Consider the following 24,592-nt stretch of genomic DNA (forward strand, 5'->3'; position numbering starts at 1 on the left):
ATGCACAGAGGTCAAAATGGATAAGATCTTGTTGTGGAGTCTCCTATTGACTTTTTCTGGAAGTCAAGCCTCAAGATCCTTGGCTCAAAGACATACTGAATTTGCAGTGGATCTTTATCAAGCTATTTGTTCATCTCATAAGAACAACATTATATTCTCCCCCCTTGGAACAACTTTGGTTCTTGGAATGGTACAACTGGGAGCAAAAGGAAAAGCACAACAGCAGATAAGACAAACTTTAAAATTTCAGGACACCTCAACTGGTGAGATTTTAACATATGATTATTTATATTGGATAAGATCTAGTCAAATTTATTTTTTAAATATTAGAGAGAAGTTCAGGGTCATAGAACTTTAATAAATTAAAAATATTATAGAAAGTTTAAAATTATAGTAAAATGGAGAATTGTAAATGTAAATGATATTTATTCATGTATAATCATTTCATAATGAATATGCTGCCAAAATAGTTTAAGAAATTAATTTTATACAGATATAAAATTATGTGTATATCTGTATATTTTCTTCTACTCTAAGTTAGCCAGTTTTAATTAATTGAGGTTATGTTGTATGTGTGTGTTTGTACGTATACCAGGGGTGCCAAAAAATGTATACAAGTGGATACTTTGGTCAGCATTGCTCCAGCAGAAGTTTGCTGTAATCAGCAGTGTCTGGATGCTGATGGTAACCACTCTGAGCACCTCTTGTAATTGCAGAAGTCAAACATGATGTGTATTCATCTTTTGGTATACATTGAGTATTATAGTTTCAATACAGTTTTCCTTTCTTAAAATGTGTATACATTTTTGGCATCGTCTGGATGTACCCACATATGTATATACACAGATATTCTTCCACATCACTTACTATGTTGTGATCATTTTCTCATATCATGCAACTACTTCAGAATACAATTTTTAATTGTTGTATTTTACTACCTCTTATGGAAATGCCATAACTTACTTAATCCTTCTTTATTAGTTTGCTTCCAATACTTTTTTTATAAAAATGCTTTGGTGAGTACACTCACCCAGAAATCTTAATGTACATCTCTGTTTTGTTAGCTTTTTAAAATTAATTTTCTAAGTAAAATTTAACTTTTTCACTTAAATCAGATCAAGAAAAAGCATTGAGGTATATATTTTAAAAGCTTATTTGGTTAATAGTTTTTAAAGAAAATTTTGGGGATAAAAAGCCTTTATATAGCCCTTCAGAGGCCTTTTTGAGTGCGAGTGGTTGTTGTTTTGGAGTCTCCCAAAGGTTCATCTGAGATACTGTGTAGAAGCTTTAGTGCTGGCATTCCATTTGAAGGGGTGGTTGTCTATTTTTCTGACTCTTCTGTGTTCTCAATTTCCATAATAATTTTAATTTCTCACTTTTACATCTCTGTTAGATAATCCATCCTGAACATCAGAGGAAACATCCAGGTTTTTGATTTGGGAATTTATTCACTATAACTAATTTCAATACGTTTGTCTTAGTGCAGATTAGTTATATGTAGGAATTTGTTTTTCTTTACAAGGTTTTACTTGTGTTACTTTAAATAAAGGCAATTTTATACAGAAAAAAAGTTGGTGATAATGAAATTCATTGCAAGAGTTTCCCTACGTGAATAATGGAAAATGAAGCCACCGTGTTCCAGATTTAGTCTTCACTGTCTATATTAATTTCAGCAAATCCCACTATACAGTCCCAGAAACATTTCAGTCCTATGATACTGCTTTGAAAAGTAATAGAACGTTTATGAAGATATGTAAAGTTGAATCCATGATAAATTAGTAAAATTAGAGCCTCTGAAATCTAAATTACTTTAAATGGATTTCATCTCGTATAGAAACACGTCTTAATAACTCTAAGTTGTGAATGAAATAATCATAATGATAATGATGTCACTTTCAAGTATATAGTGTCATAGTCACTGTTTTATGTGCTTTATGTACATGATTTCATTTAATATTCATAATTACTCTGTGAAGTAGACATAAGCCTGCTGTACAGATGCGGACACTGAGGCAAAGAAAGATTAAGTAACTTGCCCAGAACTATTCCAAAAATAATTCACTGAGGGTTATAGATCACATGAGCAATAATGAAAATATCCATGTTTTCCTTAGAAGAGTACATATAGATAATTTCACATTAACATTTTGACACAGATAACAAAATTTACCAAACTTGCTTTCTATTATGCTCTCTTAAGGGAGATACAGATGAAAGATAACTGCAAAAAGAAAAGAAAGACTAGCCAACAATGGAGAAGATTTGAAAAAGAAACTCTGGAAAAAAAAAAAAAAGAAGGGGACACTAAGGAATACAGAAAAAGGAAACACAGAGTTAAGGGAGGGAACAGAGTGAATGTGCAACAGGATGGAGAAAATGTTCAGGGGGTCTGGAGAAAGAAGAGCAAAATAGCACTAAGGGTAGAATGAAGGGTGTGACAGATCAGAAGAAGTTAGTGTTTGGCAGAGCCATATTGGAACCCAAGAAAAAAAGAAAAATCAGTAATAATGATCTTGCCTTTATTTAAAGTTTTCGTATTTTGTTCATCATGGATTTCCGTTAATACTGATTTTTAAAATGCAGAGGGTGCCAAAACAATGTATACACATTTTAAGAAAGGAAAACTGTATTGAAATTGTAATCCTCAATATATACCAATAACAAAAGATGAATACAGGTCATGTTTGACTTCTGCAATTACAAGAGGTGCTCAAAGTGGTTACCATCAGCATCCAGACACTTTTGATTACAGTGAACTACTGCTTGAGTAACGTTGACCAAAATGTACACTTGTATATATATTTTTGGCACCCCCAGTATATATGTTGCAATAAAATATTATTTATCTTGATTACTGAGTTTGATAGCATCTTTTTAAATTTTATGCGCAAGGTGAGTGTCTCCAATTTATGTTAGTCCTAGCTCTGCCTTCAATTCCCACTGATTGTCCAAAGATACATTCTGTTGAATCAGTCTATATTTTACTTTTTTCTGCTGGAAATCTGTTTCACATTAACAGCTGGCTTATTCTACAGATAGGCACACAACTCTTGGTGTCCCACCCCCCTGGTATTCTCAGTATCAGTTCCCCTTCTTTCCCCCATTGCTAAAACATCTGTTCAGAACTTACCTTCTCTAGTTTACTGAGCCTCTGATAATGCTGTATTTTCCTTGGCATCTAATAATGCTGCTTACTAAGCAAAGGCTAAATTGAAGGTGCTTCTTTATTCCAAGATGGTTATGGAAAGAGAACTGGACATGAATTCCTGACTCAGCTCTGCAATCAAATGATCTTGTGATTTGGCACATCTCAAGTTACTGTATCTCTCTGGATTTTAGAATCCTCACTATAAAAAGATGAATTTGGATGAGATGATTTATATGGACCCTTTGGCTAAAATCATCTCTAATCCTATGACGGCCTTAGTTTTCATCTTTGGATTTCTCACACTGCATACGAAATTGGTCTTTGTACCCTTCATAGCAGGAGAAGTAAACATGTACTGAATTTTAGAGCAGTTTCTGGAGGTCTGGTACAGTCAAACCAAAAGTCACATTCACTCCATGATCTGTCGGTTTTCCATGGCTCTAATGTAGGAAATTAAATAAACTTATTCTCATTAACTATAGGCAGCCATGTATATGTATTCTTTTTGATCTGTGCTACAAGAGATTATGAATCTATAAATTAAATCAAATTTATAAAGCAGATAACTTTATATTCTCCTCCCAACTTGTGCTAGTTGGTGATATTTTTCATTGACTTCTGAGTACAGCGATTTGTCAAAGGTCAGCTGATTGTCACATAGTCTTAGACCTTAAGACATGATATAAATCTATTTGCTCTGACAAATGAGTTGTGACTAATTTTTCTTCCCCTCTCCTTTACTTTCCCATTCCTTTAAAAATGTTCCTATGTTACAAGCTCCTGAAAACTGGTTTCAATGTTTGCCACATTATTTCTGACTCTATTTTAGAGAAGTTCTAATGACTTCACTCAGGAAGTCTTCTTTGTAGCCTCCTGGGCATTGAGATATTTCTCTTGACTTCAAATAGCAAGAAATGATCGCATCTGAAATCATTGTATGAAAAAGTAAAATAGATTAACTTTCTTCCCTTCCTTATGTAAGGAATTCCAGGGTTGTAAAGAATTACTGAAACCCTTCGTATCCAATCATATAGAAGGAAATTTTTGTATCTAAAATCTTTTATGTCTTGTGCCTATGTCTCATGAATGAAGAATCATAATATGAAATACAATGCAGTATACTTTCCAGAACCTCTTATATAGTTGTGCAAGTTATACTTACACAAGAGTGATGGGACAAAGAGATCATTGGGGACTGAAATGTAGCCTCTATTCAGTGGGGTAAGATGTGAGACTACGGGCCTTAGCACTCCAGTGAGGGCATCTGTTCTTATTTGCACGGAGATGCCCTATGGGCTGCTTGCTCTCTGAGAAAGTGTTTACACACACACAGACACACACACACACATACACATGCATGCCTTATTTCTAATAGACACTGAGTAGCAAGTTTCTCTCAGTAATACTTTTTTATATCTCTTTATTCAATGGGCACCTTACCATGATAAACCATTTATTTTTCTTCAATAGAAATTAATTGCATATAATCAACTTTAAAGTTATAAAAGTGGTATTTTCAGTATTTAACTGAAAATATGATAATGGCCCCAAGTAAATCTTTGATTTGAAATATAGATCCCAGACTAACTGACTGAGTTCCAGGATTAAGCCAGAAGGGAATGAAAATTGTCTGTACCCTTTGCTAATGAACACAAAGCCACTGAGTAAAGTTCAGAGCTGAATTCTCTCATAGACACATATGAGGTGTGATCAAAAAATACAGTGAATGTTTAAATTAAAAGACACATTGCCATTAATACCACTCAAAATACTCCCCCTGGCTTTGACCACACTTATGCCATCATTCTTGCCACTTTCTGAAGCAGTTCTAGAAGTCCTCTTTAGTGAGTGTCTTCAGTGAGTTGTACTGTCGTAGCTGCCTCGATGTCTTGAATCAATTCAAAACATTTATCTTTCATAGTCATTTTGACTTTGGGGAAGAGCCAGAAGTCGCATGGTGCCAGAGACAGTGACAAAGGTGGATGAGGACACACCATAATGTTTTTATTTGACAGAAATTGCCATATACCAGAAGTGATGTGTGACATGGAATGTTGTCATGATGGAGGATGAAACCATTTGCCCATTTTGTGTTAATGCATTGTTCATGATCCATGATTTATGGCATATTTTAAAACACACCTTCTCTCAACCGTAGCTCACACCTGACTGACTGCATCTAACAAGTTGAAAGTTGTCACACACTGTTACTAAGGTTCAAAGTGCTGCTTCCCGTATTGAAGATCCCTGCCTTTCTATTGGATGGCACTCAGCTCAGCATTTACCATATTTTTTTTATACTTTCTGACAACACTGTGGTCAGAATAATCTGATGATAAGTAAATAATAGCCCAACAGTGAGCCTTAGGTGACTCTGATGGACTCATCTGGCTAATGGTTATAGTTTGGATAGTTAAATATTTTTATTGTTCATGTAGATAGCCAAAGTATATAGATTCATGAACCTGAAATATGCAATTCTGAAACTTATGCAGTTAAAGAGATGATTCTAGGGTTGCTTCGTAAATTTCAAACCTTGGACCGGTGCAGTTGCTTATAAGAGCAATTCTGTCTTAAGCTGAAATAAAAATAATATTGAAAAGGATTGCTCATCACTGTCATAACCCTATCAGCAGACATTAACATTCCTGTTTCATAAAAATCACATGTTATAGAGAGAATGAAATTCTAAAAATAAGTTCCAACAACTAAGAATAAGCTAAATTTGACTATAAAGAACGAATTTCCTTCATACTATTTAAATGCATATTCTTGTTTTTGACAAATTTCAAACTTACATGGACATTTTTTTTCTATGTAAAAGCTGATTTGTCCAGAAAATATATATTCTGTGGGAGATAGACACATGCTTAAAATATTGATACTAAATTATAAAAGATTGTTAATTATACATGACTGCAAAAAATGATGATATGAATCATATTGCTTAGAAGCAAAGCTGAAAATCTGTTGTTTTTATGTTGTTTGATTTGTCAGTGTACATTATAATTATTTTTTAGGAGAAGAATTTTCTGTGCTGAAGTCATTTTTCTCTGCCACCTCGGAGAAAAAACAAGAATTTACATTTAATCTTGCCAGTGCCCTCTACCTTCAAGAAGGATTCACTGTGAAAGAACAGTATCTCCATGGCAACGAGGAATTTTTTCAGAGTGCCTTAAAACTGGTGAATTTTCAGGATGCAAAGGCTTGTGCAGAGACAATAAGTACCTGGGTAGAAAGCAAAACAAATGGTAAAGTTTCTCATTTTCATAACATCATTATTTGACATTGTATTCATGTTTTTTTAATACCTAAAGTAAAGAATGGTTGAATATTTTCCCACTAAACTGTCTCAGAGGGATTAAATCTCCTATTTTACTTCCCTATTATTCAAAGTAATACTAAATTTTAAAAAACAAAAGAAATTGTAAGCTGTTTTGAAAAGCACAGAGGTTCTCTCTCTTTTTTGCGAGACGGCTGTAGAATTCTTAATGGAAGTATTTTAATAGTAATTTTTGTTTACTGGTAAGTGTTCTAAAGTACGGCAGTAGGAATAATATATTTGGCCAGATAAAAGTTAGATCTGTCGATCCCAAATGTTTTCTTTCCCACATATTCTATAAATAATTAACACATCTTAGTTGGATGTGTTAATGTTTAATAATAAATGTTGATAGTCCTATCGTAAACATGGTAATCTTAACTTTAAATTAAATACAAGCTAGCACAAATTCCAAAGGGGCTGTGGGATGGTATGGTAGAAAGAACATAAGCTTAACATCATACAGATGGGTTCAAACCTTAACAAGTTCTAAGTTATGCCCTATTTAAAATGGGAATGTTATGAAAATTTCAGGATTATTAGAAAGTTTCATAATAATGTATGCGAAATGACAAAAATATATCTGGTCCTCGATTAACAGTAGTCTGTTTCTTTGCTTATTCATTCTGCTACAAAAATATTGTAACAGTGTAAGATGGTGTAAGATGCTACTATTTTATTTATGGGAAGCCTCATATGGAGAACCATAGTAGAAAATGTGAGACGGTGTTGTGAGCTGTGTTCACAGGAAAGTCCTATTAATAGGATACAAAATGAGAACATCCCTAGACAGACCCCAGGCACCCAATCACGCTTTTGTCTCACAACTTTGAAATGCTCACTGGACATAGAAATAGGAAAGTGTTTTTTTTCAGGAGAAGTAAATCATACTACCAGTTATATACTTGTCTCTTCCCAATGGTCAGTGGCTGCAGCTGCAAGAGTATCAAGTTTGAATTTACCATTAAAGTATTGATTCTAATTGTCCTACTGAAGAACCTTGAAATAAAGTTTAAAAAATACCAATAAATATGCAGGAAGAGATATTTAGTTTCTGTTCTTTCTGACTGAAAAATGATTTAAAAGAAAAAACTCACTAAAGAGAGTTCATTACTAGGTCTGTCCAAATTTGCCTAAGATAATCCCCTATCTCCTGTTTCCTAGTGAAACACATTTGCACCCGTTTCTAAATAAAATTTTTAATAGTGCTCCCCTTTGCTCTCAAAATTGCTACGTTTAGATGATGAAGCACCCTGTTTATAACTGATCTGCAAAAGAAATTTTTGTTTTAATTCTATTTAAAGCACTTTTACTGAATCACTATTGCATATTTCTTCCTATCTCCTCCTCTACCCCCTTCACAGGAAAAATTAAAGACATGTTTTCAGAGGAAGAATTTGGCCCTCTGACTCGGCTTGTCCTGGTGAATGCTATTTATTTCAAGGGGGATTGGAAACAAAAATTCAGAAAAGAGGACACACAGCTGATGAATTTCACTAAGAAAGATGGTGCAGCAGTTAAAATCCCAATGATGAAGGCTCTTTTGAGGACAAAATATGGTAATATGAGAAAGCACACTCTAAAGCATGACTTTGGGGATTACCAAGTACATTTAACATTTTAATTCTCTATTCCAGGTTATTTTTCTGAATCCTCCATGAACTATCAGGTTTTGGAATTACCTTATAAAGGTGATGAGTTTAGTTTAATCATTATACTTCCTGCAGAAGAGATAAATATAGAAGAAATGGAAAAACTAATTACTGCTCATCAAATCTTCAAATGGTTCTCAGAGATGCAAGAAGAGGAAGTAGAAATAAGCCTTCCTAGGTTGGTAATGCCATTTTATTATTCTAGTTCTCATGTTTTTACTTATGGAGGAATTTGAATAACCAGATGAATGAGAACAAATGCTTGAAAAGTCTATTGACAAAAATGAAAAGAAAATGCATTTGGAAGTATTACTACATATTATGGATACAAAAGCAGGTCTAAACATCACCAGCATTGCTTTGCCATAAGGGAGACTAAATTTAAGAGCTCCGTAGTCCCTGAAAGAAATGAAGAAATGTAAGTCTTCAAACTAGAATGCAGGCATTAAAAGGAATTATTATTCTTTTTATTGTACAAATTTGTTTTTTTCTAATTTTTTTTTCCTGATTGGAATTTAAAATATTTATCTTCTATTGTGTTTAAGGAAAATAAAACCCTAAAATACTTATGATACTATACAATTAAAAGCTACATTAAGTCACATTTGACAGACAGTTCTCTAACAGTCATGGAATTATAAATAGAATTCTATGGTCAGTTTTAGATAGTTAATGCAAAATGGAATACGCAAAGGCATATCTCAGGAGACAGTAGTTATAAACACTAATTTCTTAATATCATGCTTCTAGGAGACAAGAGAAACTTCAGAGAGTCTGGTGCCCAAATAAGTCAGTTCACACTCTACCTGAATTTTTAAAAAGAGACAGATGTCTAACACATTATATTTGTTCTTTTATTTTTAAATTTTCTTAATGCTCAAGGCCTGCATGGTCTGTCCGCCTCTCTTCCAGGCCCTTGGTCTCTCACACCTCCTGGTCTTTCTCTCCTTTTCCACTTAGCCAGGACCCGGTCAGGCATTTTAATCATACTGTCATCAGTTTTAATGGTTTTGTCACCTTGTCTGTGCCCCTCTCTAATTCCCTCCCCAACCATTGTCAATCCTGAGTCTACACGAAAAGCCACTCCTCCTCCACAACTACTGATTGTGTTTACCAAAACCCAGAAAGCAATCACTTCTGGTCTCACCAAGGCTGGAGCTTGGAACTCCTTGTTGATCTTCAGAGAACTTTCTTTTCTAGTACCCACACCACATCAAAACCCCACACAATACCAAAACATTACCTCTATTCTTAATGTACTACTTTATGCTGATATCTTTTACTCTCAACATATGTCTCAACTTTCTGTTCCTTAAAGAAAACATAACATCAAGCAAACTCACCTCTTTACTCTTCACCTCAAAATATGTACAATTCTTCTTTTTTCAAAAAAATTACTGGGGTGATAATTGTTAGCAAAATTACATAGATTTCAGGTGTACAATTCTGTATTACATCATTTATAAATCCCATTGTGTGTTCACCAATCAGAGTCAGTTCTCCTTCCATCACCATATATTTGATCCCCCTTACCCTCATCTCCCACCCCACCCCCCCGCTCCCCTTACCCTCTGGTAACCACTAAATATGTACAATTCTTTGTAATCTCTTTCTCTACTTTCTTTAATGCCCTGGAGAAAGATGTGTCTTTCTCACTCGAACTCTGGGATCTTGATACAAATATTATTAACCATCCTATTTTTCTTAAAAATCTTTCTTTAACCCTGTGGCACTACACACTTGTATTTATTTTTTGATCTCTCTGTCAAATTTACTTGCTCCATGACTTACATTTTTTTGTTTCTGTTCACAAACAATATTTACCAGAGTTTCATCTTCAGAAAATGTCCTCTTCTTACTCTCTCTTTTATTTATGTATCTAAATCTGAATCTCCTCCCCAACCCCTTTTCCTATTCCGTATCATCTGTATATCTCTACCTGAATGTTATTCAGTCTTTCAAGGAGTGTTCTTTTGTAGCAACTATCATGTGCTTAACATTGGGATATAATGGTGTATGTGACAGATAGTTTACCTTGTAATAATAGCAGTAAAATTTTTTTGAATTAATTTGTTTATTTTCAGTTTTTCTTCCCTCATCTCTCTCTCTCTCTGGAAAGATCATTGTTTGGGTCCAAAAAATCCTGAGTTTGAAAATGGACTATGCCCTGTACTATCATTGAGCTCTTAGGAGTGTCACATGACTACGGTATCCTGAGTTGTGTTTTTATTAGTGTAAAATGAGGGTAATGATACCTGTAACCATAAGTGTCCCCAGCTTCATCAGCCTAGATAACAAATGTCTAGAGAATGATGCATACATCCCAAACTCAATTGACAACAGGAAATAAAATTTTTTTCACCAGAATTCTCTTCTGCAACATTTTAGGAATCCCTACAGGAATATTTCACAGTCACAAATCCATCCAGAACAGCTTTTCCAAACTGTTTGGCCTTATTATCAGCTTCTCCAAACTGTGGCCACGCTTTTCTTAAAACTTCTCCCAAAGTGTAGACATAGACTTTTTAAAAAAATTTCTCTAAGAACAACTGTTATGGGTTGAATTATGTCTCTTTTAAATTAATATGTTAAATCCCTAACTCAGAATGTGACCTCATTTGGAGAGAGACTTAGTGAAGTCATTAGAGTGGGCTCTAATCCAATATGGGTGGAGTCTATATACAAAGGAGAAATTTGGATATAGAGATACACATAGAGGAAACAGTCAGTGAAGATGTGTAGGAAGAAGATGGCTGTCTATAAGCCAAGGAAAGAGGCCTGGACCAAATCTTCCTTGCACAGCCCTGAGAAGAAATCAGTTAGCCACATTTTGGACTTCTTGCTTCTACAACTGTGAGATAATAAATGTCTGCTATTTAAAGCACCTAGTTTATGGTAATTTGTTAAATAGTTGGCTTTGGCAAACTAATACAAATAAGAACAACTTGAGTGTTTAACCAAACTTTACTGGAAGTTTATTCTTAATAAGAGGGGCTTACAAGGTAATTTCAAACCAGGTGCCAGGGATGGGTATTCCTGGAGTATAGGCTTTTTATTTTTTATTTTTTTGTACCATTTTTTTTGTAATCCTGTTCATTGCTGTTGTTAGCCTGCCATTATCATAGTATCAGAGCCCACTCTCACTGAAAAGGGGTGTTTTTCCCATCTCAGTCCTACCCAGGCTCCAGAGTTCTCCAACTTTTCTCAGCATATAAAGAAGATATCACAGATTTTTCTCCCATCCTCTCTAAGGTCAGCTTCCCAGTCATGATAAGAATCTATAGCAGTAGATTTCAACCCACAATGAAATGATGTTTTCATGTCATGTCAAATATATTACAGCCTCATCATCTCAAATTTCTCTATCTTCATGTTACTGGTTCTATTTGCATAATGAAAAGCTTTTGCAAAACAAATGAACACCTTTTGACTTTACAGGTGAATTTGAATCTTCAATTATATGGGAACAGAAACATTAGTTGGCAGCTGTACCCCCCTTTTTCCAAACAATTTCGACCACAATTATTTTTTTAATTTAGTGGTAGTTTAATTAAGTACCTTATTACATACTTCTATTCATAGCACAAAGTTTGGCAAATAGAACATGCTAAATAAGTGATGGCTATTTTTCTTTTTTTGTTAAGAGGATCACTACCCAGCCAGTACCAAACTAGAAAGTCTTCTGATTTCTAAATTTCTCTTACTCTTATCCTCTCTTGTCGCATAGACCCTTCTTCATGGTGTCCAACCAGTAAATTATCATTCATTCTTCAAGGTTTCCTCACAATTGAACTGTTCTCAGAGATTTCATCAACATGTAGATTTCATCAGCATGGACAATTAGAATCAACAATTCCTTATCTTTATTTCTTGAACGTTGTGTGTGAATTTACATTATAGCAGTCAGTACACTGCTTTTTCACTTCTTGCTCACATTCTTGTCAATTCTATTAAGATGTGAGCTCTAGGACAGGGGGTATGTCTCCTTCATTTTGGTTTCTGTAGTCCCTAGCACATTTCATGGTACATAGTATGTGCTAAATGAATATTGTTGAATTAAGCCATACAAATATTTTCAAAGAAAGATTCTGTTACTTTCTTTTATCTAATTTTACATATCTCAAAAATCAGAATTCAACTTTCTCGTCACTCTTTAATTCATTCCCTCTGAGGATTCTGATTGAGCTGTTCCTCCTTCCTTTATGTGCAGCACAATGAAAAATAGGACATCAACCATTTTCCTGGAAACTTCTCACTAGAGAAATAAAAATGATTTTTTTTTAAATTCACAGGACTGAAAATTTTGTTATCAATTATTCAATCACATTAATAAAACATTGCATTTAAAATGTATTAACATCTCTCTATAAAAGTATTAGTCTTCCAGTTTCTTAAAGGAAGAATTCCCTTATGTGTTAAGTTCACAAACAATTTTAGTTTTTTAGGACACATTTGTTGAATTAAATTCCCTAAGCATTATGGATTGAAAGTTCTGAAATGGATTTTCCCCAAAATGAATACTTTTCTGACAACAGAAAAATATCCCCTTAAAATCTGTTCGGTACAGAAGAGGGAAAACTATACAGGCTCAATAAATACTTTTGTGTAGACTGACAAGTTTACATTTTATTATTCATTGAGGTGGTTCTTTTATATCTGAATGAATGCATTATGGTTTCAAACTGACAATTGAACATTTTGGTAAAACTGAAACAGTTTAATCAGGTATATTAGTTTCTTAAAGCTGTTGTAACAAATTACTACAAAATGGTGGTTTAAAACAAGAGAAGTTCATTTTCTCACAATTCTGGAGTCTGGAAGTCCAAAGTCAAAGTGTCTGCTGCACCATGCCCTCTCTGAGACTCAATGTCGAGTCCTTCCTTGCCTCGCCGTATCTTCTTGTGGTGGCCTTTATCCTGACTATTCCTCTGCTTGTACATGCACCACTCCAATCTTTGCCTCTGTTATCATATGGTCATCTCTCTTCATGTAACATTCTCCTTTCTTATAAGGACACAGGTCATGTTAGATTAAGGGCCTTCTCTATTCCAGTATGACCTCAACCTAACTAATTACATCTGCCATGACCCAATTTTCAAATAAGGTCAGATTATAAGGTGCGATTTAGTAAATGCTAAAGGGAAAAAAAAATAATCTAAGAATGCTTGCATATAAGCAACAATAGAAAGGAACACGTCACTGACTATTTAGATTATAGTTACTGTTTAAGAAACACTTTCCCTTCTTTGATGTATGAGTAGTTTAGAATCAAGGCCAACAAGCTAGAGTATAGTCTAAAAATACTAAGGTGATTTCTAATGTTTATTATCTGTAACATACCAGATACCTAATTTGGGGCATTATCCTGCAGTTGGATAGCAACTAAAATAATCATGTCACTTTGTCTAAATGCAGTATGGGATCCTGTCAGCATCTTAATAGTCAAACATCCTCAGATTGAAGAGTCTAACACACAACTTGCTTGGTATTAGATTCTTCTGTTTATAAGAAACATTCTGAGAATATGTTTTTATGATTACATATGTGGAAAAAAGTGATCATTTAGTACATGTAAGTAAGCAAGTAAATAAGCAAGTAACTTTCATCTATATAGCACTTAAAAATTTTAAAGCATTTAGCATGTATATTTTAATACTAAATACTGTCGTTCTATAGTCTGACTTGGTTATATCTTATATTTCACAGATAAGGAAACTGAATCCCTCCACAATTAATTGATTGACATTCAACTAAGTGTTGGGTGATGGGATAAGTTCTCATATCTATTAGCACATCGATTTATGGTGTTATTAGTTTGCTACTTATTAGAAAATGTATGTCCTGTTCAAAAGTACAGATAAATTGGGACCACTGTAGACAAGGAACTAGGACAGTTACAAAGTGATACACATAATCCCTGTTGATGAGATGGTTACTACTTAGGTGGAGTGGTGCAAGATTTGTACAAGAAATTTATTAACAATATCCGGTAGTATAGAGTAAATACTAAAAGAATGGTACAACCAGTAAGCACCAGGAGGTTCACGAAAAAAGAGAGGAGAGAAGGAAGAAGCACAGAAACTGGAACTGTAAACAAAGGCTTCATGAAAGAGGAAAGCCTTGAATTGAGCTTTTAAAAATCAACAGGAATAAATCTCAGATGCGATGAGAAATTATTGAAAATTTCCAAGTAGGATAGTGTAATAATTAAGTCAGTGTTTTAGATAGATGTATTTGGTAGTCACAATGCCTTTGTTCGTGCTGGATAAGTTGTTTAAACTTTTTTCCTCATTCTCCCCCACCATCCCCATTTTTCTGGATAACTCCTAATGGTCCTTAAAACCAAGTTTGGGTTTTAGAAAGTTTTCTGATCTCTCCCTTTCTGGGAAAAGTTCTCCGGGTACCTTGTGTTTATTTCTGCAGAGCAGTTATATTAAAATTATTTGTTTGTCTTTCTCATTGGACTGTAAATTTGTTGAGGTCAGAAGCTATAAATATTTCCTTTCTGTGATCCCAGCCCAAAGTATGCATCTAAAAAATAGCAGCTGTTCAATGAACATTTGCTGCTTTAATCTAAATAGTACTTATGTTCAGAATGTGTTAAAGAAGGAAAGATTGAAGCCCAACAGAACAGTTAAGAAACCACTTCAATAATTCAGACACAATAATTCAGAGGGTTTAAAAGAAGCAGCCTCCCTGCGAATAGTAAGGAGCTGGGGAAGTAGAAAGACATTGGCGTGTGACTGACTAGATATGGGTGAAAATGGAATAGATTGTTTTGAGGTTCTAAGTTTGACTTACTAGGAAAATGATACGACTGTGATTTCTTATTCTTTTGTAGCATCCTTAACTGGGCACCATGGACTTCTGAAGAGTTCTGGGGCAAGCTTTACAGTCCTTGAAGCCCTTGAAATTATTAGCAAGTTTATACCTAAAAGGTCATATGTGTATTTTCCTTGGGGGAGGCTTTGTAGTTGTCACTGAATTTTTGGTTGCCCAGGTCTTTAAATTTGTTAAATACTAAAGTTCTATTCAAAAGTATAGTAATAGCTAAACAATAGCCATAGTCTGAGAAGAGTTCTCTAAACAATATTGACTGTTGTGGCATCTCACTGTATCTTTTATCAACTGTTAGAACCAGATCATGGAAAATAGAACATAATATTGACGACTAAGAATTTTGCTACCTTCTCACTCACTGTATAGTTTTTATTACCTTACCTAAGATTTTTCTTTTGTTATTAAACGGGATAATGATAATACATCCCTCTTATGGTTATTGTGAGGGTTAAATAAATAATCTGCATAAAAGTTTTAGTACTTGATACTACATTTTACTATTATTTTTAGGATTATCCTCTCTCAGTGTTAACATTTATTATCTCTTACAGTACCTACACTCTCCTAGCTACTTCTCTTCACCATGTCTCATTTATTCCCCACAACAAATCGAGAGTGATCTATTTTTATACTCAGGTTACAGAGGAGGTGCAGACAGGTAAATACCTTGCTTGTGGTTATACAGCTAACAAATGGCAAAGTCAGAAAATAGGTGTAATGTGGGGACAACATGAGGGAGAGCACAGAGCAGAGGAAATAATCAATGGCAGAACGAGCAGCAATATAAAAGATGTGGGGCAGCAGTGCCAGGCGACTTTTGCAAATAGCTAATGCCTCCCATAGGACACAAAGTATCATCTTCTTGCTGGGCTAGAAATCTACCCCAGGCTTCGCCAGCTGTGGATTTCTAAGTGGGTGAATGTGGCCTATGTGCGGGTGAAAGTGAACTCAGGGAAAACAAGGCTGGGTATGAGAATAGCTGTGTCATGACCAACTGCACTAGTAGTTGGTTACAAAATGTTGATTTTCCTTAACCTATTGGACACTGATACAAATTGGAATCCCAAGTTTACATTGAACATTGTCCACGTGTTTCATATCTGACAGAAAGCATTTTTAATCCAGCCTTTGTAGCTAATAGAGTATATCACACATTCTCTCTCTGTCTCTCTCTGTCTCTCTCTGTCTCTGTCTCTGTCTCTGTCTCTGTCTCTGTCTCTCTCTCTCTCTCTCTCTCTCTCTCTCTCTCTCCTCTCTCTGAAATAACTGGTTAGAAAGTGAACAGAAACTACTATGTACTTACATGATAGTCCAGGGCCACCACTGTCAAGGATTGCATTATATTTTCATTCTTGTGTGCAGCTTTAAGATTTGGTTTGGTTGGTTCCAAGACAGAACATTCCAATGTGGACTCAAATCCACTTTATCTAAACTGGGATTCCAAATAATAAGAATACGGACCCCAAGGGAGAACCATCCAAGACTTTTTTTTCATTAAACAAGAACAAGAGTCCTGTGTATAAAGAAAAATGAAGGAACACCACCAATCCACCGTCAGGCCTGCAGCACAGGATTGGATCCATCTCAGGACGGGAATTCTGAATTGTTTTCTTTCATTTTCTGCAGCTTTTACCTGCGTAAGACCCCTTTAAGCACAATGGTTGCATTTGACAGTGAGTTGCTGTCTTGTTAGCAAATAGATACTCATTTCATGATTTTTTAGTTGTTAATTGTCTATCCAGTCCTCTTCCTACTCAATCTTTTACCATTGAGCTGTATTCTGTTGACAAATTTTACAGGAAGGTCAAGGAAAAGGGGAAATGAACTACCTCTAGAATAAACATTCAGACGCAAAATTTGGAAAAGGTACACAATTGATATTATATATGTATATGTATATATATATATACATATATATATATAATGATTGTTAATTAACTTTTATTAGATGGCCATAGATGTTAGTACATTAACTTTCACTTCAAAAGGACCAAGGTTTGAATCTTGGCTCTGTCTCCTATCTTGACCTTGAATCTGAAAATCAACCTCCTCAACCCTCCCTTTTAAAAATATGTTAATGGGAATAATAATGCTAACATCATAGGATTTTTGTGAAGATTAAAAACTATAATCTATATTAAGTGCCTAACACATGGAAGTACTACTTCACATGTGGCTATTCATTGCTCCAGTAATTATGGATAATTAGAAATTGGTTGCAGAGTTTACTTTGATTAAATGGTTAAATGTGTTTCTATTACTGTGAGTTCCATTGGACTATATTCTGAGCAGGACTGTTACTTAAGGGACTTTGGTGAAAATCAGGCATTATTAGAAGTTGTAATAAGTCTCGCAGTATTCCTAGCATCATCCTAAAATTATTGTACTGTTATACTAAAATTAGCCAATTTATAGGTGGAACATTTATCTTCCACCTCTTAGAAGCCCATATTCCATTCAATTTAAAAATAGAGTGTGGTAATGAAACAGCAAACAGAAAAAAGAAAAGAAAAGAAAAGAAAAACCCTCAAACCATCATGCTGCACATTATTTTTCTTAGCAGGAAGTTCAGAGGAAGAAATTGAACACAGTTGGCATAAGACAAGCTATTTTTATTATCAGTAGATTTTAATATGCATATTGTGCCCATTCCCAGTTAGCTAGGGTTCTGAATGAGTTAACATTTTCCAAAAGTGCATAATATTTTACCAAGAAATAATTAAGGCCCAGTAAATTTCTGCCATTGCATGTTCATTGTTTTGAAAAATTATAATTAAGAAGCTTGCTTGTTCAGTATTTGGCAATGAAGACAGTGATCTAATTAGACCCTTTGCTCAAGCTAATTTCTAGCCCCGCATGTGGGCCTATCTGTTAACTAAGTAATGATCTAAGCAAAGATTCTGTGCTTGAGCAGTTGTGTCTATGTCCAAACCAGAGAGCACAGGGGCAAATGCCCAGCAGGGCACAAAGCAACTTGGGCGGGAATTGCCTGGGAATTTGGCTGATGTGGGAACATACAGAAGGTGTCCCAAATTGCATACACTTTTTAAAAAAGGAAGAAAAAAACTGTATTAAAATTGTAATAGTATATACTGATAACAAAAGAGGAGTACAAGTCATGTGTATACATTTTTTTGGCACACTCCTGTTTAAGGACCTTACACTCTTTTCTTTCATAAACAGAGTTTCCAACCTGGTTTTCAAATGTACGTTGATGCTTTAAGCATCTATAAAATAGCTTCTTTTATTATATTATTAGCATTAGTATTAGTATTATTAAAATGGTAATATGAGGGTCAGTGATTGCTGTTGACTTGGTATCACAGATCAGTGCCTAAGAGAATCTTTGAGATTCCCTGGGTAAAGTCCGTTTTCACATCAGCCTAGGTGATCTGTATCTGGAATCCTAACTTTTGGCCTTGCATCAGAAATACTGGGCATTACTGTTTTTCTCCTATAGTTTTTATCTTTTATTTCATTTGGAAGAAATTTAGTTCCCTTTTAATATTTTATCCCTTTAGAAGGCCTAGCGGGAAGTTTTAGGTGTGTTCATAAACTGAAGAAAATCACATCAATTATGACAATGGATGGGAAGGATAATAAGTTATTAATCCCTCTCTGTATCCCAATAGCCAACAGTCTCCCCCAAAGACTGCAGGTTCCCTTTTCCCCTCTCATAGTATTTTGGGCATCTGCTAGGAACCGTCTTAGATGGTATGAAAAAAACGGAGCGTATATAGTAGCTGGAGGACAATTTTACACTTCTAGGGAAGGAGCTCAGCAATTGCAAACTTAAAATCCTCACCCTGTTTTTTTTGGTAATTGTTACTTTAAAAAGTAGAGTAGTCTCTTCCCTCTTCCCACCAACCATTTATCTTGGAAGCACGTTGTTAGCAACCCAAAACTGCCTAGTGGAACTGTGGAAAAAATGGTGTGAAATGTAAGGAAATGTAATCAGGTTAAGGAAAGCAAAAGATTTCATAATATAACTTCTTCCAAGTCATCCACTTTAGAGTTATTAAAAAAAAAAACAACAAAAAACATTTTGATAGCAAATGTGTATAGTGTTTCAAGACTTGTCTTCATCTTTTTTTTTTTAACAGATTTAAAGTAGAACAAAAATTAGACTTTAAAGAAGCTTTGTATTCTTTGAACATAACTGAAATATTTAGTGGTGGCTGTGACCTTTCTGGAATAACAGGTAATATGATAAATAATTCTTATATTATCATGTTAATGTGTTGTCTTAGTAACTATGTTAACTGAATGATCTTAAAACTGAAAGAGCATCTGGCCCCAGAAAATACATATCCAGTGAATAAATGCCATAGTCATATTGAGCTGTTTGTAAAGAAGCACTCTATTTTGCACTTAAGTACTTTTTCTAAATGAAAGCCAAAAAACATTTTAGAATGTTGGATAAGACTTCCAACCATTCTTGTAATGAAACTGTGTAGGTAAAGTATTACATGGGCTTCTATTTCATTCCTATTTGGATTTCCTTATTTGAACAATGGGAAGTACAACTTCGAGTCTCTCATCTAAGCAGAACTAATCAAACTCTTATAAACCAATTTTCAAATGTTAATTCTGTAATATTAGAGCGCATGAAAGAGGCTTTCACAACATGGTGCATGATGAACACAATCTAGAAATTGTAATGCTACAGCTGGTAGATTTAGCTTGGGACTGACCACAGATCTGAGGACATGGAGCTCTTACTTTATCTTGCACCTAGGAAATTGTGCAGAGCCAAGATGTTCCCTGGTACAGCAAAGCCTGAGACAATCTTTTAATTTTTCTCATCCTGGTGATACCCACTAGTTAATACCTAATTAAAGAGAGTAAAAAAATGATGAATAGGACCAATTTGTCCCAAGTTACTTACCCTGTTTTAAATAGTCTAGTTTTCTATAAAGGGGCCTAATGATACTATCTGATGTGGTTTTGTATCATAACATGCAATTTTTGTGTATTCCCATATAAATATCTTGGATTAGAAGTATTCATTAAATCATTCACTTATCAATTATGTGAGTAAATGAACAGAATCAGTGAGCTTTCCTGGTGGAGGAGTTGGGTGCGGTACACAGGTGACATAGATGTTCCTTGCCACCTTCCTACATGATTTAGCTACTTGTTCTCATACTGACAGATCTGACTTCTTTGACAATTTCATCAATGCCAGAAATGAAACAGTCAGTATTCACTGCAACAGGACGCCATCTAAGTGTGCCCTAGAACACAGCCACCCCCCCCGCCACCCTGAAATGAAGCATGCCCTTTTTCAAGTACCTTTTTCTCTTTAGCTTCTCTCTGGTTTTCGGAAGCTTACTCACTATACCTTAGGCATGTCCAACAGCCACTCCCTCGGACAATTCCCAGCAATTTGTGACTTTTACACAATTTCTTGTTATAGGCAAATTTGTCAAGAAAATATCTCCAAAATGCTTCATAAAAGAATGTCTGTGAGAAAATAACCCTGAACAGAGAAGAATACAAGTCCAGCATTGTCGATTCTTTTTCTCCTGGGTTACCTATTTGAGTTGTTTTACCATCTTTGGTCTGCCTTATTGCCTGAAATAGAACAACCCCAGCCAAGGGTGGCCCTACATCTGGTCGTTAGGAAAATAGTGAATTCCCTGCCATCCCTACATTTCATTTGTGCAGTAAGCATTCACTAAAGGCTGCTGGGAAACAGCCCACACCTAGTGCTATGGGATATTTATACCAAAAAGACAACCTTTTACTCATATATTTCCCAAGGTTTAGATGAAACGTTTTCAGAGTTTCTTTAGAAACTTTGAGGTGAATATTTGACTTCTAATTGTTGTTACCTTTTATGTCGTCTTTAGTAAAACATTTAACCTTTGTGATCCTCACCTTGCAAATCTGTTCAATGAGACAGTATATCCTAGTTGTGGAATTAAATGAAAGAATATGTAAATCACCTCGGTCAGCATCTGACACATAGTAGATACTCAGTGTATGTTAAATTCAAAGACAACAAAGGAAGCAATTGGTACATTAATATTTACTTACACATCTTCTAGCAAAGCTGCAGGTTTCTCATCCTCTGGATTTCACAAGGACATATGAGGCATTTTCATAGAAATAAAGGGAAAGAGTTATTATAAAAGTGTAGAAACCAGTGAATTTATGGAGTCCAGATTCCTTGTTCTAGCCTATTGCCCCTCAGGTCCTATTCTTTTCCCAAGACTGTGCCGTCTCTATAATAAGATGGAAAACACAAGAATAAGCTGCTCAGTCTACTTAGCCAGAGTCAGTTGTTGGTACTTTTGTGAAACTGGGAGAAATTCTCCACTCATTCCCAACCTGCGTTTTGGTCCTTGCTCCTGGGATGGGCCCCTAGGTCATGTACTCAGTGCTCTCCTGTGTGAATCCTATCTTTTTCCAGGCAATCCCAGAGAAAGATTATGTTTTGCCTGACCTTGAAAGACCAATCTCCCACATTTCAATTAATCCCCACAATGGGGCGAATGCCCCCTTTTCTCCATCTTACGTGTCAGAATTAGACAGGGTGGTGAAGGAAGACTGCTATTATTAAGTGACATTTTTGCTGAAGCCTGAATAACAAGGGAGCCAGTCATGGAAAGTTCTGGGGAAGGAGTTCTAAGTGGAGGGAGAGCCAGGGCTATGGTCTCGATGCTTGATGTTGTAGCTTGAGCTACTGGATAAGGACAGGAGGGTAGTAGATGAGGATAAAAAGTAATTGGGGCCCAGACAGAGTCATCATAAACAATTTGCAGTTTATTTTTAGTGGGATGAGAAGCCATTTTTTATGCAAATTCGCTTGGATGACATCTCTCTATTTTGTCTGAGGGGATTTACCTTTCAGTAAGCTGCTAGAGCTGGTTCCGCTTTACTAAGGTATTTCTTCATGAACACTTTCAAATTTGGTCGCTTTGGTGGCGTCCACCTGCATCACAGAGAGATGTCTCAAGAGAGACAAAGTTCTTTCTTCTCCCTTCTCTTAAAGTTTCAAGGCCCATCTTCCTCTCCTCCTCCCATTTGTCACCATTGAACACACAGCCACGGTTCAGTTTGAGGAAGGAACATTGTTATATCTATCTGGTCTTAACGGAGCAGAGATGGCTGATGACTTCTGAACTCATGGTTTCACTTCCCCTTTCTCGAAGAGACTATACTCCCAGGCCACTATGTGAGAAATGCTTCACGCGTACATCAGTTCCAAGGGGAGAAGAGAGGCCTTCTCCCTCAGCTTTCATCTACACCAGAACAAAACATTGTAAAACACTATCTTACACTGAAAAGTTTGACAGGTTTTAAAACAGCTCTGAAGTGAATTTGTAACAGATGCCACAAAAGCTCTTTAGACTTTCACAGCCTCATCAGTCTTGAAGGAAAGTAAATTTTATTTTAAACTTAGATCAAAACTGAATACAGAATTTAAAAGGCAAGTTGGCTTTGAGGTTGAATACGTAGGGTAGGATTAATTTAAATCTGTAAAGCGTCTTTCATCTTGTCTGTAGACCATGGCTAAGGGGGGGCAAAACCCTCTGTCCAGTCCAATATTTCGCTTAGTGGGATACCTGAGTTGAGGCTTATACCCTTCTATCTTTACCTTTTATATCTGAACTAAGCTTTGTCTCTCTATCTCTGTCTTGGGATCACTCTGTAAAAGCTATACCTAAAACACCTTTATCTCTAGCAAATTATCTAACTTGGAAACAGTTTTTTTTTTTTTTCTTTTTTCCTTTTCTTTGTTCATTTGAAAATGTAATTAACTGGGGACCTAATAAGCAATGACTCTGAATTTTAACCCTTAAATACACTTTCACATTTTCCAACAGATTCATCTGAAGTGTATGTTTCCCAAGTCATGCAACAAGTTTTCTTTGAGATAAATGAAGATGGCAGCGAAGCTGCAGCATCTACTGGTAAGACGAATGATTTCCCAAAAAGCTAGGAGGAAAGATCAAGGCGAGTGAGCATTAGGGTGCTGGCACTGTGCTGTAATCTGTTCTCCCTGTTGCCTCCTGTTGTCTAGTACTCTGCAGGAAGAAAAAAGAAATTGGTTGTACAAGGTGCTTGCGCATGTCTGTAGCCACAGCTTAATGCAAAGGGAAATAAAAGGATTTGATTAAAAGTTGAGCCTCATCTACTGACATTTGCTTTGCACATGGGATTACCTGCCAATTAGCAGATAGGACCTGTAGAGCAAACTTTAGGCTCAAATATAAAATCATTATTGTTCAGGAATGCTCACTCTTAAGTAATGGTCTTAATTTCATTCTTCCATTACACCACGTTAGCCTCTGCTTTTCTAATTTGATTCTTGTCATTGTCTTTGTGGCAGTGGTTCTCAAACTTAGCTGCACGTTAGAATCACATGGAAAGCTTTTTCAAATCCTGTGCCCAGCACACAGCCCAAAATAATTAAATTTGTATGTCTGGACGTGAAATCCAGATACCAGTGTTTTCTTAAATTTTTCTAAGTGTTCCCCACGTGCTTCCGGGCTGAGGACCAGTGCTCACAGGGGCTGGCAGCCTGTTTTTGCTACTGCAAGTGTAGTACATCGGCCAGAAGCATGTGCTTCCCTTGAGAGCTTGCTAGAAATGCAGAACCTCCAGCCCAACTCCAGACCTACTGAATTAGAATCTGCATGATCTGTGTACACACTACAGTTTGAGAACCGTGCCTCTAATTTCCTTGAATTGGTGGCATTGTGAGTAGTATCTATGCTATATATAAGTGATACTATAAAAATAATTGGAGGAAATCCTTGAGTTAAATTGGAAATGGAAAAGCTACTTTAATGAATCCCTCATAGGTGTATTTAAATATTTTTAGATTATTTGGATTCTAACCAATATGTAAAAGATATGTATCATTTAAACTCTCTTATTGATAAATTTCTATAAGTTTATGTCCATGTTATGAATTTCTTGATTAATTTGTAATGCTCCATAGTACCAGTGGATTTTGATGTCTGGGTGTGACACACTGGACTCTCACTACCATTTTGTCATTTCCTGAAGGACTTCACATTACTGTGCTCAAAAAACATAGATTGGAGAGGATGAAATATTTCAATCCTTGGAGAAATCTAAAGGTTGCATTGGGATGAGGTTATTGGCCCATGTAGACAAATTTTACATAGAACTGGAAGATTCTTTATAGATCATTGTCTGATCCTCTCATATTGGTGAGAAAACAGGCCCAGCAATGTGAAGTAGCTTGTTTGAGATCAGACTATTAATTGACAGCGGAATTTGAACTGAAATCAGGTTTCCTAACATCAAGTTCAGAGCTCTTTCTGCCATTGCCCACTGCCTCTCATTTTAAGTCTAGCATTCTCTTAAAAGGATGTAACAATCTTTAAGGGATCAGCAGTGACCCTGATGTACCACACCTCAGAATAGTCAGCATGAATATTTTTACTTTCAGGCATCTGCTCAGGGGTTACTCAAGAACAAAAAAGCTCAAGTATTCACCCAAATGAGAATGGAGGTGATACTGACTCTGCTTTCCTGATTATCTCATTAGTTCAGACATGAGTCACTATTCATTGGCAATTTGGGTTATGTTGCCCTGATAATCCAGATAGTAGGAGTACCATGCCTTTTATGTTACTAAGATTATGT

At 35.5% G+C, this 24,592-nt stretch overlaps 1 protein-coding gene across 1 annotated transcript in view; it reads left to right on the forward strand.

Moving 5' to 3' along the window:
- SERPINI2 (serpin family I member 2) overlaps positions 1-24,592 on the forward strand; it is a 30,119-nt gene continuing 5,527 nt past the window's right edge. Inside the window, exons 1-6 of the mRNA XM_081077244.1 lie at positions 1-263; positions 6,169-6,399; positions 7,835-8,029; positions 8,108-8,300; positions 19,066-19,163; positions 22,798-22,884. Coding sequence (XP_080933370.1) covers positions 17-263; positions 6,169-6,399; positions 7,835-8,029; positions 8,108-8,300; positions 19,066-19,163; positions 22,798-22,884 — 1,051 coding nt within the window. The 5' untranslated portion in view covers positions 1-16. The remainder of the gene's footprint in view (positions 264-6,168; positions 6,400-7,834; positions 8,030-8,107; positions 8,301-19,065; positions 19,164-22,797; positions 22,885-24,592) is intronic.

Source organism: Rhinolophus hipposideros, assembly GCF_964194185.1.
Source record: "Rhinolophus hipposideros genome assembly, chromosome: 2".
In the NCBI taxonomy this organism is placed as follows: Eukaryota; Metazoa; Chordata; class Mammalia; order Chiroptera; family Rhinolophidae; genus Rhinolophus; species Rhinolophus hipposideros.